Source organism: Argopecten irradians, chromosome 11 (genome assembly GCF_041381155.1).
Source record: "Argopecten irradians isolate NY chromosome 11, Ai_NY, whole genome shotgun sequence".
Taxonomy (NCBI): domain Eukaryota; kingdom Metazoa; phylum Mollusca; class Bivalvia; order Pectinida; family Pectinidae; genus Argopecten; species Argopecten irradians.
In genome coordinates this window covers 29,878,980-29,894,262 of record NC_091144.1, presented here as the reverse complement: position 1 = coordinate 29,894,262, position 15,283 = coordinate 29,878,980, and the positions used below count along the sequence as shown (strand labels likewise).

General features: G+C 41.4%; 1 protein-coding gene and 1 long non-coding RNA gene across 2 annotated transcripts; one reads left to right on the top strand and one right to left on the bottom strand.

Moving 5' to 3' along the window:
* The first annotated feature begins 1,612 nt into the window (after positions 1-1,612).
* On the top strand, positions 1,613-2,472 carry LOC138334543 (serine-aspartate repeat-containing protein C-like). The gene is made up of 3 exons (XM_069283197.1): positions 1,613-1,855; positions 1,890-2,219; positions 2,287-2,472. Exons 1-3 carry the CDS (start codon positions 1,613-1,615, stop codon positions 2,470-2,472), a joined length of 759 nt encoding a protein of 252 aa, XP_069139298.1.
* A 6,153-nt stretch (positions 2,473-8,625) lies between these two features.
* Positions 8,626-10,088, bottom strand: LOC138335789 (uncharacterized). The gene is made up of 3 exons (XR_011210327.1): positions 9,923-10,088; positions 9,373-9,490; positions 8,626-8,919 (listed from the first exon to the last, which is right to left on the bottom strand). It is a non-coding gene; the product is annotated as an uncharacterized lncRNA (long non-coding RNA).
* Positions 10,089-15,283: the final 5,195 nt, after the last annotated feature.

The window sequence follows — 15,283 nt, the reverse complement described above, 5'->3', positions numbered from 1 at the left end:
ATTGAAGGGAATTCAGATAGGCTGTTTCTATCTATAAACATTGGATTATACACCGTTATTTCATGGCGCATTAAAGTATATATGTGCCGTATTTCACTCACGAATCAAGAGGCGCTTTCAATATGTTATTCATTACCAGAAAGTTTCCAACATTTTGAGAATAACAGTGCTTTTAATGCAACGTTCGTTGGGGGGGGATATACAAATGGGTTCCGTCCGTCGTCCGTCCGTCGTCCGTCCGTCCCGTCCGATCGTCGTCCGTACGAATGGTTTCACGGAGCATAACTCTAAAACCAGAAGAGATATTTCCACGAAACTTAATAGACACATTGGTCTTATGGTCTAGTAGTGCATTTTGCTATTTGAAGGTTTTCACTTTTTTGTACTTTTTTCTGTAACCATGGAAACATTGCTGAAAATGGCAGATTTTTGTGTGTAAAGAATCGTTTCCGGAGCACAACTCTAAAACCAGCAGAGATATTTACATGAAACTTCATAGACACATTGTTCTTATGGTCTAGTAGTGCCTTTATCTATTTTAGGTTTTCATTTTTTGCACTTTTTCCGTAACCATGGAAACATTACTGAAAATATCATATTTTTGTACCAGGTTCGTTTTCGCAGCATAACTGGAAAAACAGTTGAGATATATAAACGGAAACTCCATAGGCACATTAGTCTTCTGGTCTAGTAGTGCCATTTGCTATTTTTAGGTTTTCACTTTTTGTGCTTTTTTCTGTAACCATAGAAACATTGCTGAAAATATCATATTTTTGTAACAGGTTCATTTCCGGAGCATAACTCTAAAATCAGCAGAGATATTTCCACAAAACTTCATAGACACATTCTTTTTATGGTCTAGTAGTACCTTTTGCTATTTTTAGGTTTTCATTTTTTGCGCTTTTTCCGTTACCATGGTAACATTGCTGAAAATATCATGGTAAATGGTAAATGTTACTGCAAAACTCAACCCATCTTTGTGTATATAGTCTAATATATAAATGCCAAGGCTGTATACCTGATTCAACAATTGCAGCCCCCGCTCTACTTGAGTTATACTCCATCTTTCTTTAGCTCAACTTCCTTTTTCCTGGTTTTTTTCATACACATAAGTCTCCACAATCAAACTTACTTCAGCTTTGATATCTCCATTGGCGGGGATCTGAATGACTATGTCCTTGTTTTACTAGTTCAAATCAGCTCATTGTTGTATTTACATCAACAGTGAAGTGAAATAAGTACATTCAGTCAAACCATGAGGCCAAATTGTGGTCAACAACTTCATTTCACATTTTAACGGTGTTATTAGCTATTAGCAAATTTGTTGCTTCACCATGTAAGTTCCACTTAAATATACATAACTCATAGAAAACACACGTTTTTACAGCACACAATTTCTGTATTGTAATTAAGGTTTATAAGACATCTGAAGGCATTTTAATAATGTTCACAAATTAATTCAACAAACCTGATGGTATGGTTTATGACGCAAAAAACGTCAATTTTTTTAGCAGTTATGGCACATACAACTTTAACCTACGGCATACGGTTCGTAAGGATATCAACTATGATTGTAGACTTTAGACTATCATCAGAAAAATATACATGAAATATGAAATTATATTTTTGTATTGAACATAATGATGAGGTTGACGATGATGCTGATGAGGTTGACAATGGTGATGATGAGGTCAACGATGGTGATGGTGATGATGAAGTTGACGATGGTGATGATGCGGTTGACGATGGTTATGATGATGTTGACGATGGTGATGATGAGGTTGATGATAGTGATGATGAGGATGATGATAGTGATGATAAGGTTAACGATGGTGCTGGGGATGGTGATGATGAGGTTGATGATGGAAGTTGACGATGGTGATAATAAGGTAGACGATGGTGCTGATGAGGTTGACGATGGTGATGATGAGGTTGACGATGGTGCTGATGAGGTTGACGATAGTATTGATGAGGTTGACGATTGTGTTAATGAGATTGACGATGGTGCTGATGAGGTTGACGATGGTGATGATGAGGTTGACGATGATGCTGACGGGGTTGACGATGGTGATGGTGAGGTTGACGATGAGGTTGACGATGGTGATGATGAGGTTGACGTTGGTGATGATGTGAGTTTGACGATGGTGCTGATGATGGTGATGATGAGGTTGACGATGGTGCTGATGAGGTTGAAGATGGTGCTGATGAGGTTGACGATGGTACTGATGATGGTGATGATGAGGTTGACGATGGTGATGATGAGGTTGATGATGTTCACGATGGTAGGTTGACGATCGTGATGATGAGGAGGTTGACGATGGTGATGATGAGGTTTACGATGGTGATGATGAGGTTGGCGATGGTGCTAATGAGGTTGACGATGGTGATGATGATGGTGCTGATGTTGTTGATGATGAAGTTGACGATGATGTTGACGATGGTGATGATGAGGTTAACGATGGTGATGAATAGGTTGACGATGGTAAAAATTGAGGTTGGCGATGATGCTGATGATGTTGACGATGGTGCTGATGAGGTTGATGATGGTGCTGATGAAAGTGATGTTCAGGCTAATAGCTGATACCTTATAAATATTATAACTCTGTAAATGAGTATTGTTTCTTATCACGTTAGGAAAAATAAAAAATTATTTATATTCATGTAAAACTCCAAAATATTTTATACACAGCAATGGGAAATAAGCGTCATTTTGTATGTTTATAATAAGTGACAATGTCTGATGAGTTCAGTTTAAAATTAAATACACTAGTGAGTGTTTGCTTGTAAACATTCAGTGTGCGAAAGATCCAACCATTTCAAACACAGGACATAATCTGAAATCATAAAACTAACCAAGTGATTGGATGTAGAAGGAACCACCATCTGCTGTGTTGCATAAACGTTATTCGCTCAATACTTGCTAATAGAATTCATAAAAAAAAATAATTAAAAAAATGAGTTAAACGTGAAATTCAGTCGCAGATCACTGGAAGATTTCTGTGTTATTCTTAAAATGTGATGATTTTTGTGTTATCTGGGAAATTGGGATTTATATTCTAAATAAAGCTACTAACGAAATATTAATTAGGGATTAACCTCTTACTTTGCTTAGTTTATGTGATGTCCAATGGAGCACGAAGTAAATTGCGTATAATTTAGCGACTGCCCTATTGGGTTTATCATCTCATAAAGTACAAAAAGTAAGCAAAGTAAGAGGTTAATCCATATATTTACAATATTTTCTTTGATGAATTAAATCAACCATAACGACAGATTACACTCATTTAATTTACCGTGTGTTATTTCGCGGTCAAAATTATAATACCGTCATGCTTATCCATACACAACAGCCATTCAGAAAAAAGCGCGCTGTTGACTGCAGCTTAATCCCGCCCTTTTCTCCGTGACATCACAAAAAAATCCTATATTTCAGTTATTTTATTCAGGTCAAATAATTATGAATCCATTCATTTGTTATTTATTGTTTCATTGAGTTTATATATAAATAAAATATCTTGGGCAAGAGCGATGTTCAGGTTATCTGATCGAGTTCAATGTTACTAAATTTCTTCCTAGGCCTTGGTGACACATTATAAGTCATCAACATTTGTTAGACAAGATTGAATAACCATTTGTTTCATGAAGGTCAAGATTAGATAGCAGCATTATATTGGCTCCATTTGGTCAAAGATATTTAAAAGCGTCTTTCATCTGTTAAATGCTTGCATATTAAAAGTTGTGGGGACTGGTAAAGAAATACCTAAAGTTCTATTTGGAGCCTTTGTAAATACCCATGTACTTATGTCTATATAAAGTATGGAAAATGAAAAGAAAATACATTTCATTGATATTTGGGTATATGGAAGCATAATATGAATAGAACAATTAGGGTTACGACAACACAAATGAGGTAATTGACCGCCATTACCAAATAATTCATTAGACTGAGCCTTGTTTTTTTTAATAAAAGGATCTATACCTTCTTTATATTTTCGCCATTCAGGATGACCTATAATAATCATGCTTCGTCATTCGTCGTTATGCGCCGTTCGTAATTTTGTCATTCTAACGACTTCATCTCAATGACTGAAAAGCCCAAGGTACATATATATTTGGCCTGTAGCATACTGGGCTACCAAGTGATTATGACGTCACGCTATGGTAACGGTCGTGTTTGGGGGAGTTTCATAGCCAACGTGGTAAAAATCAGCGATATTTACCGTTTTTACGGTTTTTATCCATTGAATTCAGCATGAAATTGATCTAGAACGTATAAATATACACCGCTTGTATAAAATTCTTACTTTTATGGTGGATAATCCTTGAAAAGGAAGAAAAAACGAAACGGAAGTCGGACCGACGGAACGTAATCAGGGCGATAACAGCTTCAACATCGGGATCCGAGACAGATTCCCAGCGGAAACCTTCGTCGAAGGAAGTTTTCAAAGATCCGTGGGACATTTGATCACTAACAGTTAAAATGTAAGCTATGTACTGTCCTGTTTGCAAAGAAGACAATTCTTTTGAAGTGTGATCGGTGTCACGATCACTTCTGTACACGGTGTTTGGACATGGATAAAACATCATTTGAGAGTTTGTCTCAATCGGACTCGCTGTGGTTCTGATGTCCGTGTAGATGTATAGTCCAGAAAAGTATCCTGGCCGACCGGTAAATTGAGACTCGCTGCAGTGAAATCATGGCACAATTCGAGGAGCGTATTGCTGAATGCGAACAGTTAATCAAACTAAAATGTGAAATTTTGCAGGAAATATCAGAATATCAGCGTGAAAACAACTTGGTATTTTTTGTAGTTCCGGAACAAAACGAAGAGGATGGCAGGAAACGTTTGAAAGCGGACATAAAAATATTTGAAGATTTAGTAAAAGTTTGATGGAAGAAGTTAAATGAATATAAACGCCCGCAAAAAATATTAGAATCGGGAATAATATATATAAAGCGCGTGAATCACACACACGTCGTGCGATCAGTCGAACGCTTGCTGTTCAAGGTGTAACAAACTAACACCTGACCGGCTCTAGATCTACTGTTTTTATACCCAAGACGTATTTACATGTAATCTAAGGCCGTGCCATAATAATAAAATGGTTGGTACTTTCAATGTTTTCTCATATAAAGTCTCTAAGAATCATATATAGATCTATACAGTTGAATTAAAAGTAATGAATTGATTAATACCTTCTTTCCACGTGCGAGATCCATTTTGATTATAATGTAAAAACAATCTCGGAAATTCTAATAGCAAATAACATTGTTTAAACTAAAAAAATAAACACTGCACTCACCTGACAATGTTTCATTGAAGTAATATTGTCAGCTTGATCCCAATATATGTCAAATACGAGCTAATAAAACACTAAAAATATACGTTAGATATTTCACGCACAGTCGAGTACATCGGGTACGATAGTATGCGTGGAGATAAATGTATGTGGACGGATTAATATTAGGATTTCTATTCATTTGTGTGGAAAGTTAAATTTGTGAAACATCTAAATGACAACTTAGAAGAGTTGACGTTTGCTTGCTAAAACAAGCCCTACACACATTTACAGATAAGGGGTTTTGTTTATGTATCAGTAGGTGATACACAGTGGACAACTTCTAGGTGTTTATGTACATGACTGAGCGCACGTGTGTCGATTCACGCGCTTTATATAGGGGTCGGTAGGCGTCTCGTATCCAAGCAGAGTTCAAACAAAATGGCGTCTGTCCGTCCTTAGCAACGCAAGGGGCTGTCTCAGAAACAAATTTTGAAAAAAAATCTTCATTATTTTTTTTTAATCTCAAATGAACATTTTTTAAATTTGCATTGTCAGCTTTAGGAGTCACACCTACTTCTTGTAAATTCAACTGACGAATGATCTTACAGAATGCCAATGCGAAAATGAGAGAAGAGACCGAACGCAAGAACGCTGAAGAAACGGAAGATTATATGTATAGGGTCCGCGGTCCACCATGGAACAGGAGATTTATGAGACTTTCAGAACAAGATGTATAAAGCTCAGAACATTATTTAATGTTAGAAATTGAAAAAAACTTTTATTTATTAATAACAATGATCAACTTTATAATGTACATTTTATACATGAAAGTAGAGGCAAATTGACTGCTTCCATAAAATTATCTTACCTTAAATGTATTCACTTTGTGAATGACGGTTTCCTGATGATTGAAAAAAATTTGCGGAACTCTTTTGTAAGTTAAAGTAATGACGACTGACAGGAAGTTTGAAGTTGCATCTGTTTATGAATATTTTAAAGAACCAAAAACGATCTTATGAGGAGCGACAAAGAATTTGACTTTAACAACTTATTGAAAGTGATGTAAATTACATATTAAATCATATTTACCAGTCTGTTTAAATGTTAACCAGAATTATTTTGCAGCTTTTCAACACAGCATTTCAATCGTTTTTTGAACACATTTGGTCTGAAGAATAAACCTTGCTTAACTGTCTTGTTGTTTGTAATATTCAGACCTGTTATCAAAGATGTAATATAAACGATGTTTACGATCGTAAAAAGCCCTGTTAATTATTGCATTTATAAAAAACATTACTTGATTTACTGGTAATTGATATGAAATTTAGCGGGAGGTGATGTATTGGCAGAAATTTTAAGTAGGAACCAAATTGTCTCCAGTATGATTTTGAAAAAGTTTGTCAAGTAAATTAAAGTTTATTTTAACATTCAGCTGAGAATTAATCAAATAGTCAAATGCAAAATCATCTTCATATATGTTGAGAAAAAAATGTTGTTCAGAAATGTACCTGCTGCGCCTATTGCGCTCCGAAGAACCAAATGAGCGTATGTCCGTCAGTCAGTCTGTCCGTCCGTGAACAAAACCGCTGATCGGAATTTATCAAAATGTGACTGCTAGCATCCTTATGGGGTACTGACTGAAAACTGTTTAAGTGCTTGGGCTGACCCCTTGGGTCTGAAGGGCACGATCAAAAATTTTGTCAACTTCTCTCAAACTAAGCATGGGATAGCACTCATATTGCTATTTGTAAAAGCATTTATTTATTTGTAACTGGAAAGACAAAATATTCATTAATTTGTATATATCAGATTAATGTATTTAGTTTACCTGAGAATGACCTATTCTCGCAGTCACATGTCTCGTTTTTTTTTGCCAATGGATTTATTCCTCTACACAGCAGGTACGGTCATTTATTCACCGTTACGCCTCTTGTGCAATTTACATGTGTATGTGAATAATTATAATAATTATTAGATAAGAAGATTTGCGATATGTTCGTTTTGTGATTTCTTGGTAATTACTTGAATACTCCTTTGCTTCGTACCTATAACTGAGACAACCTGTGAGAAATCCATGTTTCGTGGGCTTTCATGTGTGATCTAGTATTTTTAAAAAGTTATTTGTATTTTCATTTAAACTCAACATCCACAAGCTTAAGTTTGACCACAACTAATAAGTAAACGTACACGGCATGGACATAAGCTCGTTCTGGTCTTGTAAAATCTCCAAACAATTGCTTTAATTGACTCTTACTGTATTATAGGACGTTAGATATAACTCAACATAAAAAGAGGACCATTTTTTAAACGGTCATTTGACAATTCACAAAAAACTCAGCACAGGCAACATATACAGTAGGGCAAGACAGAATCAAACACTGAACATGTTTAACTTTTCTTCAACTAAATATTAAAGTAATGTATATTAGTTTCTGCTATATTTGACAGCTGTGACCTTGAATGAAGGTCAACGCGTTCGTTCCAAAAACACTTGATAGCCCTTTATACCAGCATACCACAGGCTCAATATCAGGTATATAGGCCACTTAGTTTTTGACAAGATGTCGTTTGAAGAGTTTAGCCATTTTGATACTTGTGACCTTCAGTGACGGTCTTGAGTGGCGGTTTATCATTTAAACAAACATGATAGCCTTTTATCACATCAATACTACATATATAATATGAGAACACTGAGCCTTTCAGTTATTTAGAAGAGGTTGTTTGAAGAAGTGTTTCTGCACGTTTGACATCATACGACGACGGACGAAGCATGTTCACAATATGTCATCCTGACCCTTTTGCTCCGATGACCTATTAAACCAAACCAAACCGACACATCATCGATTAAACTGCGAACTATATATAAAATTTGAAAATATTATAAGATATAATTAATGTACACTTTTATGTGTTGTATGCACCACTTAACTTTCCTTAACGTTTTGTAGTGTTTTATGGCTATTGTTGTTTTAGGATTTTTTGATTTAAAATTTAAATGGTTTTCGTGATGTTGTTTAGAAATGATATGTATGTTGAGCATACTTAAATTTTAATTGTTGACAAAAAATAATTAAAGTATCCAATATGAAGGAACACTGTAATATATTCAACATGTATATTCAATAAAATTATGTTTTTTGTAAAGTAAAAAAATGGTTTACGTAATTATATAACCGTATTAACTTACCAATATAACTACACTTATCGTCGCCTTCTGAACTATTTAATTCAAATAAATAAAGTGTTAATTTCCAAAAAAAAAGTATCTAATTTAACAATATTATGAATAGAATTCTCGTAATTCAAATTAGTTTTGAATTTAAAGAAAGCAATTACAAATCATTGTTTAAATGTAAAATTTTATTCAGTTGAGAGTATATTAATACGTGAACCAGTGGAGCGATCGTCAGATTTAATTTGATTTGTAATCAGAACTTGAAATATGGACAAAATCTAACGGTTATTATTATAATGTGAATATGTATAATGCTCTATTGCAGTAGTTCATTACCACAATTTGGGAGTTATTATATCGGAACAGTTCACCGATCATTCACGTGTGAATTTTACATTCACCAACACAAGAAATTGCAGCAGCCACAAAGCTGATGGTATTACACAATCCCAATCTTAGACCTGCAATAAACAAAAATATTTATTAAAAAATAAACATCTTGTATTATTTTCAGTATTTACTTTCAAACAAAAAATTGCTTTCAAATCAAATGGCAAATGGGGTCTACATTATACTTAGTAAAACGAAATTTTCAAGTATCAATGGTAAATATTTTCTTAGAGCATGTCAGATTAACAAGATACTTAAATGCTACATTTAAAAACACTTTAAATATTGTTCTGATAATTTATGAACTAATCAGATCTTAGCTATGACGGAAATGCTCCAAGACCATTGATATAGGAGGCTAATTTCGATAAATTATATTAACTTTATGTATACAAGTACATCAGTAAATATTTCTCAACAAGAGATTAAATGTAAATCAGTAATATATCTCAACAAGAGAGTAAATGTTATCTTAATCGTAACCGAACAGTGAAACAAATCTTCGATCTGGTTTATTTACTTACGCTCAGCACCACCAGTACTAGTTATCGGAGAATCGGTAATAGCCAGGGATGCGGAGGCCTGCTCCATGGTAACGTCATCTGACAGACGATTAGTCCTCTTCCTCTTTGTATGGCAGTTCTATTTCATGTAAACCGATGTAGTCAATTTATGTTATAATATGCGAATTAAATGTTCATCGTTCAAAATACAGTAGACATACTTAAGCATTGATTATCATACATTTTTGTCATTTATATCAATGAAAATGTCGAAGAATAAATAAAATTTGCTAATATGTTCTATCACGTTACAGATGATGATATCATGCCGGCAAATGTTCACGTTATTTCCTATTGTTTTCAAGATAAACTGAATGTAAATCACGACACGAGAACGTCATAGCTTGCAATAAACCTTGTATTACGCATTGATCGCGTTTGTTAATTTTCTTTTATTGATCATTTAGTATGCGGCAGCATATTTATTTGTCACGGGATGATTGCTGCTATTTATCTTAATTAAATAAAAACACATGACTGATAAGTAAAGGTCCAGTAATACAGAACATACCAAATCGCATTTATCTCCTTTATACCCATCTGGACACACACGCACTCTCTACACAAGATCGTGACTGATTCGGATCCTACAAACCGGAAACCGTACATGGTGTTTGAAATTTCAGATGTTTCATTACGTTTTAGCCAATTCTTGCCGAATAGATCTTCGTTATACGTACAGCTGTAAGGTAAGAAATACAGTCCTTCTTTCTCCTGGCCTGTGAGCCGTTCTCGGAGTGAATCGCAATCATTCCTCGCCGTATTCAGGGTATGTCTCTGTGGCTGTCAGAGCTCTACTGATGTCTATTGCAACACTTGATGATGGGTGCGAGTGGGTTGATATGTCTACGGTAAGCCATCCCATCAATGAATGACGGGGATAGACATCACCAAAATGGGCTCGCAGATCTGTGTCTCATACCAATCCAGGTGACGCTTATCTTGTCTAGTACAGACAGGGAACACAATGAAAATGCAAATGAATTAAAAAATAATAGGGCAACTGGGCGAAGATCAACATCATCAATTGATTTGAGCACTGTATGTACGTATAGGTCATATTCGTACAAGACTTTTAGTATGAGATCACAGGTGCGGTGTTCGCTCCTCGGGATAACGTAGTCTCAAGAAGTGCCAAAAACCAGCCGTTGGGGTTAGGCTGGGAGGGCTTGGGAACGACCTGCGTGTGGTATATCAAAAATTGCCCCCACGATCCCTTAGGCGGGGTTCATTTGTAGTGTGTGTACTGCATTTAATGTAAAAATATATTAATTGTATGTGTAATGTCAGTTAACCAAACGGCCAGTGATTTATGTATGAGTTTTACCTAGTAATATTTGGAGTGGTAGTGGAGGGATCGGTGGATAAGTCATGTTCATTTTTGATTTTAATTATTGTTTTTTTTTGAGGTCTCATTCCTGCAGCGGATTTAGAGGCGGGAGTTATTGTCTTATTTGGCAAGTTATAGAGGGTGTTTATCGACTTTACTGTTATATATTTTGGGGTGCAGTTGGGCAGCGTGTTTTCTTTTAGTTCCGCGTAATTTATATCATATTTACCGAACTGAACATTTTTAATTCAAGTGGAGCATGCACAGCATTACATGAATTCTGTATGTCTTAGCCTTGATGATGGATCTAGCTTGTGATTCATAATGAAATTGTCTGTTTCGGGGGATACGGGTGGCGGGCGTAGTGCTCTGGTGAGACAGCATTCAGCTTGTCTTGTTCGTTATTTGGACCAGGCTAGGATTATAAATATTATATTGTTCTTGAATATATATATATACTGTTCCACTCACTACAATCAAATGTGCCCAAGTGTTTTCCCTTCTATTCGTACAGCGTTTTCGGGTGGTAATTCGATAGAGGGGATTTATTAAAACCGAAGATAAGAAATTGTAGATTTACTAGTTATTGGTACTGTGGTAAGTTACTAGTGGGTACTGGTAGTATTTATATCGAACAGGCTGTCTCGGGCACGTGTCCACATTATGTACAGAGCGTATCAGTGTTACCTTTCGAACTGTTTGGAAGAGCTAAACTAAGTAAGTGCAGAAGACACACGCATAATGCATGTACTTGTCCGAGATTCATCTTACTATAGATTGACTGAAGACCAAAATTTTTGGTTAAAAACATCCTTGGTAGAACATAAAAAATTTTGCAGATCTACCCCGGCATTAGGGTGGGGCCCATTAGACAGGGTAAATCAAGGTAACCTCAGTAACATCGCTACTTGTCCTAGGATCTGCATGCATTATAACCGGTAATATTAGGTCACAGCATCTTGGGGGGCAAGTGAACATTAGAACTCTATGATAGGCTGGGGTTGGCCTACATGTATAAGCAGGCTGATAGGACTGGGCCCAGTCAATAGGTGATAATAGAGGTACACTCCTGACTAAATCGCTGACTGGTTCTAGACGTTTAGCATGGATTGCTAACCAAAGTTGGCCTGACAGCAGACATCCATGGGGTAAGGGGATAGAACATCTATATTAGCAGGTGGCTCGACACCCCCATTGTAACAGGAGGGAGCATGGAAACAACTGAAGGGAAAGATAGTGTATAAATCCTCTATAAATCAGCTGGGATTTACCTAATAGGGGGTCTGTAATGACAGATTGTGGGGTATCAAGATTAATGTCGGCTCTGAAACAAAGTTGGGTAGATTCGGGGAATAGTGGTATATAAATTAAGGGGTCTGATAGGCACTGGGTATACCAGGATGTGGTCAAAGGTTTTAATATGAAGGGACCGGATTACTGTATAATGATACTTGGTCCTAGAACAGTCCTGAGATTTTCATGGTATAATTGTAACCAAATTTGGCAAGATTGCATAACCTGGGTCGGGGCATTAAAACATTGGGTGGTGGTGGTTGACTCCCCACGCATTGGCAAAAAATACCGTTCGTCAGAAACGGGTGGGGTTTGCTTATGATACAGGTCCCGCTTGGGGTTAGGGGTGGCTTATACATTATGGCCCCCTGGTGGGCAGGGTTGTTATGACTAATTGGGGGGGACATATAATTCTCACTGAGTTTTTGAGTTTTTTTGGACTATAACCTTGTTTAGTTGTTTGATACGGTTTATAAACTGATTGGACTGTCTGTGGGTTAAGTGTTTGAGTGGGGTGGGTGTAAATGGGATTGGTCGTCGGTTTGTGGTTGTGGGGGGGTGGGGAGGGGGGGGTGGATGGGGTTCATTGGCTAAGCTTGCGTGAGTTGGTGAGTCTTGTCAGTTAGTATAACCCTTGGAGGTACTACGGTTGTGTTGGGCGGGGTTTTATAACACCACTTATTGTCGTTTGTTGTTAGGTTTTAGGTGAGGTGTTTGTTTTCTTAATGGTCCTGTGAATTGGGCTTTGGCGCGTACTTGTGTGGGGATGGAGGTGGAATCTGTGGTTCAGGTTTATGTGGGTTAGAGGGGGGTGGTTTACCTGTTGGTGGGAGGTTATACCTGGAGCTTACCCTCTAATTAGACTACTGGTATTGGGCTGTTGGTTACAAAAAGACATCTCCGTATTCTAATGGGGGTCTTAGGGAACGTGTGGGCTTGGGGTGTGTGGTCTCATGTTGGGCTTAGGAGGGGAAAGGGTGTAGTTAGTGTGGTACCACAGTTGGTTGTGGGGGTGTGGTTGGGGTCGTGTTCGTGGGGGGGGGGGGGGATGGGGGGGTTGGGTGTGGGGTGTGTCGTGCGTGGTTGGGGGGGGTGTTGGGAGGGGGGTGGATTGGGGTGGGGGGGGTTGGGTTAGATGGTGGGTTGGGGGGGGTGGGGGGGGGGGGGGGTGGTGGGCGAGGTGGGGGGGGGGGGGCGAGGGGGGTGGGGGTGTGTGTTTGGAGTTGAGGTGGAGGAGGAAGTGGGGGGGGTGGGGGGGGGTGTGCTGGAGGTGGTTGGGTCCGGATGTTAGGTGGTGAGATGGGTGGGGGGGGTTGGGAGGGGTGGGGGGGGTTTTGTGTTGAGGGTTGTGTAGGGGGACGAGTGCGCGTGGGTGGTGGCGGCTGGGGGGGTTTTAGGAGGGTTGCGTTGACGGTGGGGGGGTTGAATGATGTACGAGTGGGTTGGCGTTGTTGGGATGCTGTGGTATTAGATGGATGGGGGAGAGGGTGTGAAAGGCGGTTGGCGTGGGGGTGGTAGGGGCGCGGGGTAGTGGGTGGGGTTGGAGATGCGGTTGGGACGGAGGCGAGGATGGTGGTGGGGGGGAGGATGTTGTCTGGGTGGTGTGGGCGTTGGGTGGGTAGGGTGGGGGTTGGGGGTCAGGGGTGTTTGGGGAGGGGCTGGGTAGGGGGGGGGTGGGATGGTTGGAGGGGGGAGGGGGGGGTAGGGGGTGGGGCGGTTGGGGTTGGGCGGGGGGGGATGGGGGGGTGAGCTGTTGGGGTGGGGGGGTTAGGTGGGGGGATGGGGGCTGAAGGGTTGGGGTGGGGGTTTGGGTTGTGGGTGTGGGGTTGTGACGTGTGTGGGGAGTGGGGGGGAGTTTTTTTTGGGGGGGGTCGGGGGGGGGGTGGGCGTCGGGGGGGAGGGGGGGTGGTTGGTTGGGTTGTAGGGTGGGGGGTTGGGGGGGTGGGGTGGGTTTGGGGGGGGATTCGGGTGCGGTGGGGTGGGGGGGTGGTTGGGGGGGAGGGGGGGGGTAGAGTTGGTTGGTGGTAGGGGTTAGGCGGGGGGGGGGGGGGGGGGGTGTGGGTGGGGGAGGGGGATTGTGGATGGTGGTGGTTGGGTGGTGGTGGTGGGGGGGTGGGGGTGGGGGTGGTTTGGGAGGTGGCGTGGGGGGGTGGGTGAGGAGGGGGTGTGTGGGGGTTGGTTGGGGGTGGGGGGTGAGAGTGTGTTGAGTGGCAGGGTCGGTTTTTGGTGTAGGGGGGGTTTGGGTGTTTGGGAGGGTGATGGGTTGGGTGGTTGGAGAGGGAGTTTGGGTGAGGGGTGGGGTTGGGGTGGGGGGTGGTGGGGTGGGGCGGGTGTAGGTTTTGGTTTGGGGTTTTGGCTGGGTTTCGGGGGGAGAGGGGGGGGGGTGGTGGGAGGGTTGGGGTGGGGGGTGGTGTGGATCTGGTGGGCGATTGTGGGGTGGTTCTCTGTGGGGTTGGTGGGGGTGGTTGGTGTGTGGGGGGGTTTGGGTGGGGGTGGTAAACGGAGGTCTGTTGGGGGGGGAAGGGTTGGGGGGAGGCGTTGGGCGGGTTGAGTTGGTTGGGAATGGTAGTTGGTGGGGGGGGGGCGGGTGGGGGGCTGGGGGTGCTGGGGTTTTGCGCTTGTTTATGTTGGGGGGGTGTGGGGTGAGGTGGGGTTGTGACGGGGTTTGTAGTGGTGTACAGTTGTTGGGGTGTTGGGGGGTGTGGGGGGTGCGGGGGGGGGTTGTAAGTGTGTGTGGGGTGTGGGGGTGGTGTTTGGGTGTGGTGGGGGTTGGTGTGGGTGGGTTGATGGGGGTTTGTGTTAGTCGGGCGGCGGGTTTGTTGTGTGGGGTGGTGTTGTGGTTGGGGAGGGGGTTTGGGGTTGGGTGGGAGGGTGTGGTGTGGGGTGGGTTTGTGGGGTGGTGGGTGTGGGTTTGGGGTGGTGGTGGAGTTTGGGGTTGGGAGGGGGGTTGACGGTGGGGGGTGGTTGGGGTGGTATGGTGGGGGTGGGGTGGGGGTTGGTGGGGGGGCGGTTGTGGGTGGGGGGGTTGGTTGGGGTGGGGAGGGGGGGTGGTGGGGTGGGGTGGGGGAGGGGGGGGGATGCGGGGTGGGGGGGGCGGGTGGTCGGGGGGAGGTGGGTTGGTGGTGTGGGGGGCGGGGGGGAGGTGGGGAGTGGGGGGGGGGGTAGGGGGGGGGTGGGGGAAGGGGGGGGGGGCGGGTGGGGTGGGTGGGTGGTGATGGGGGAGTGGGGGGGGGGTGGGGGTTGTGAATG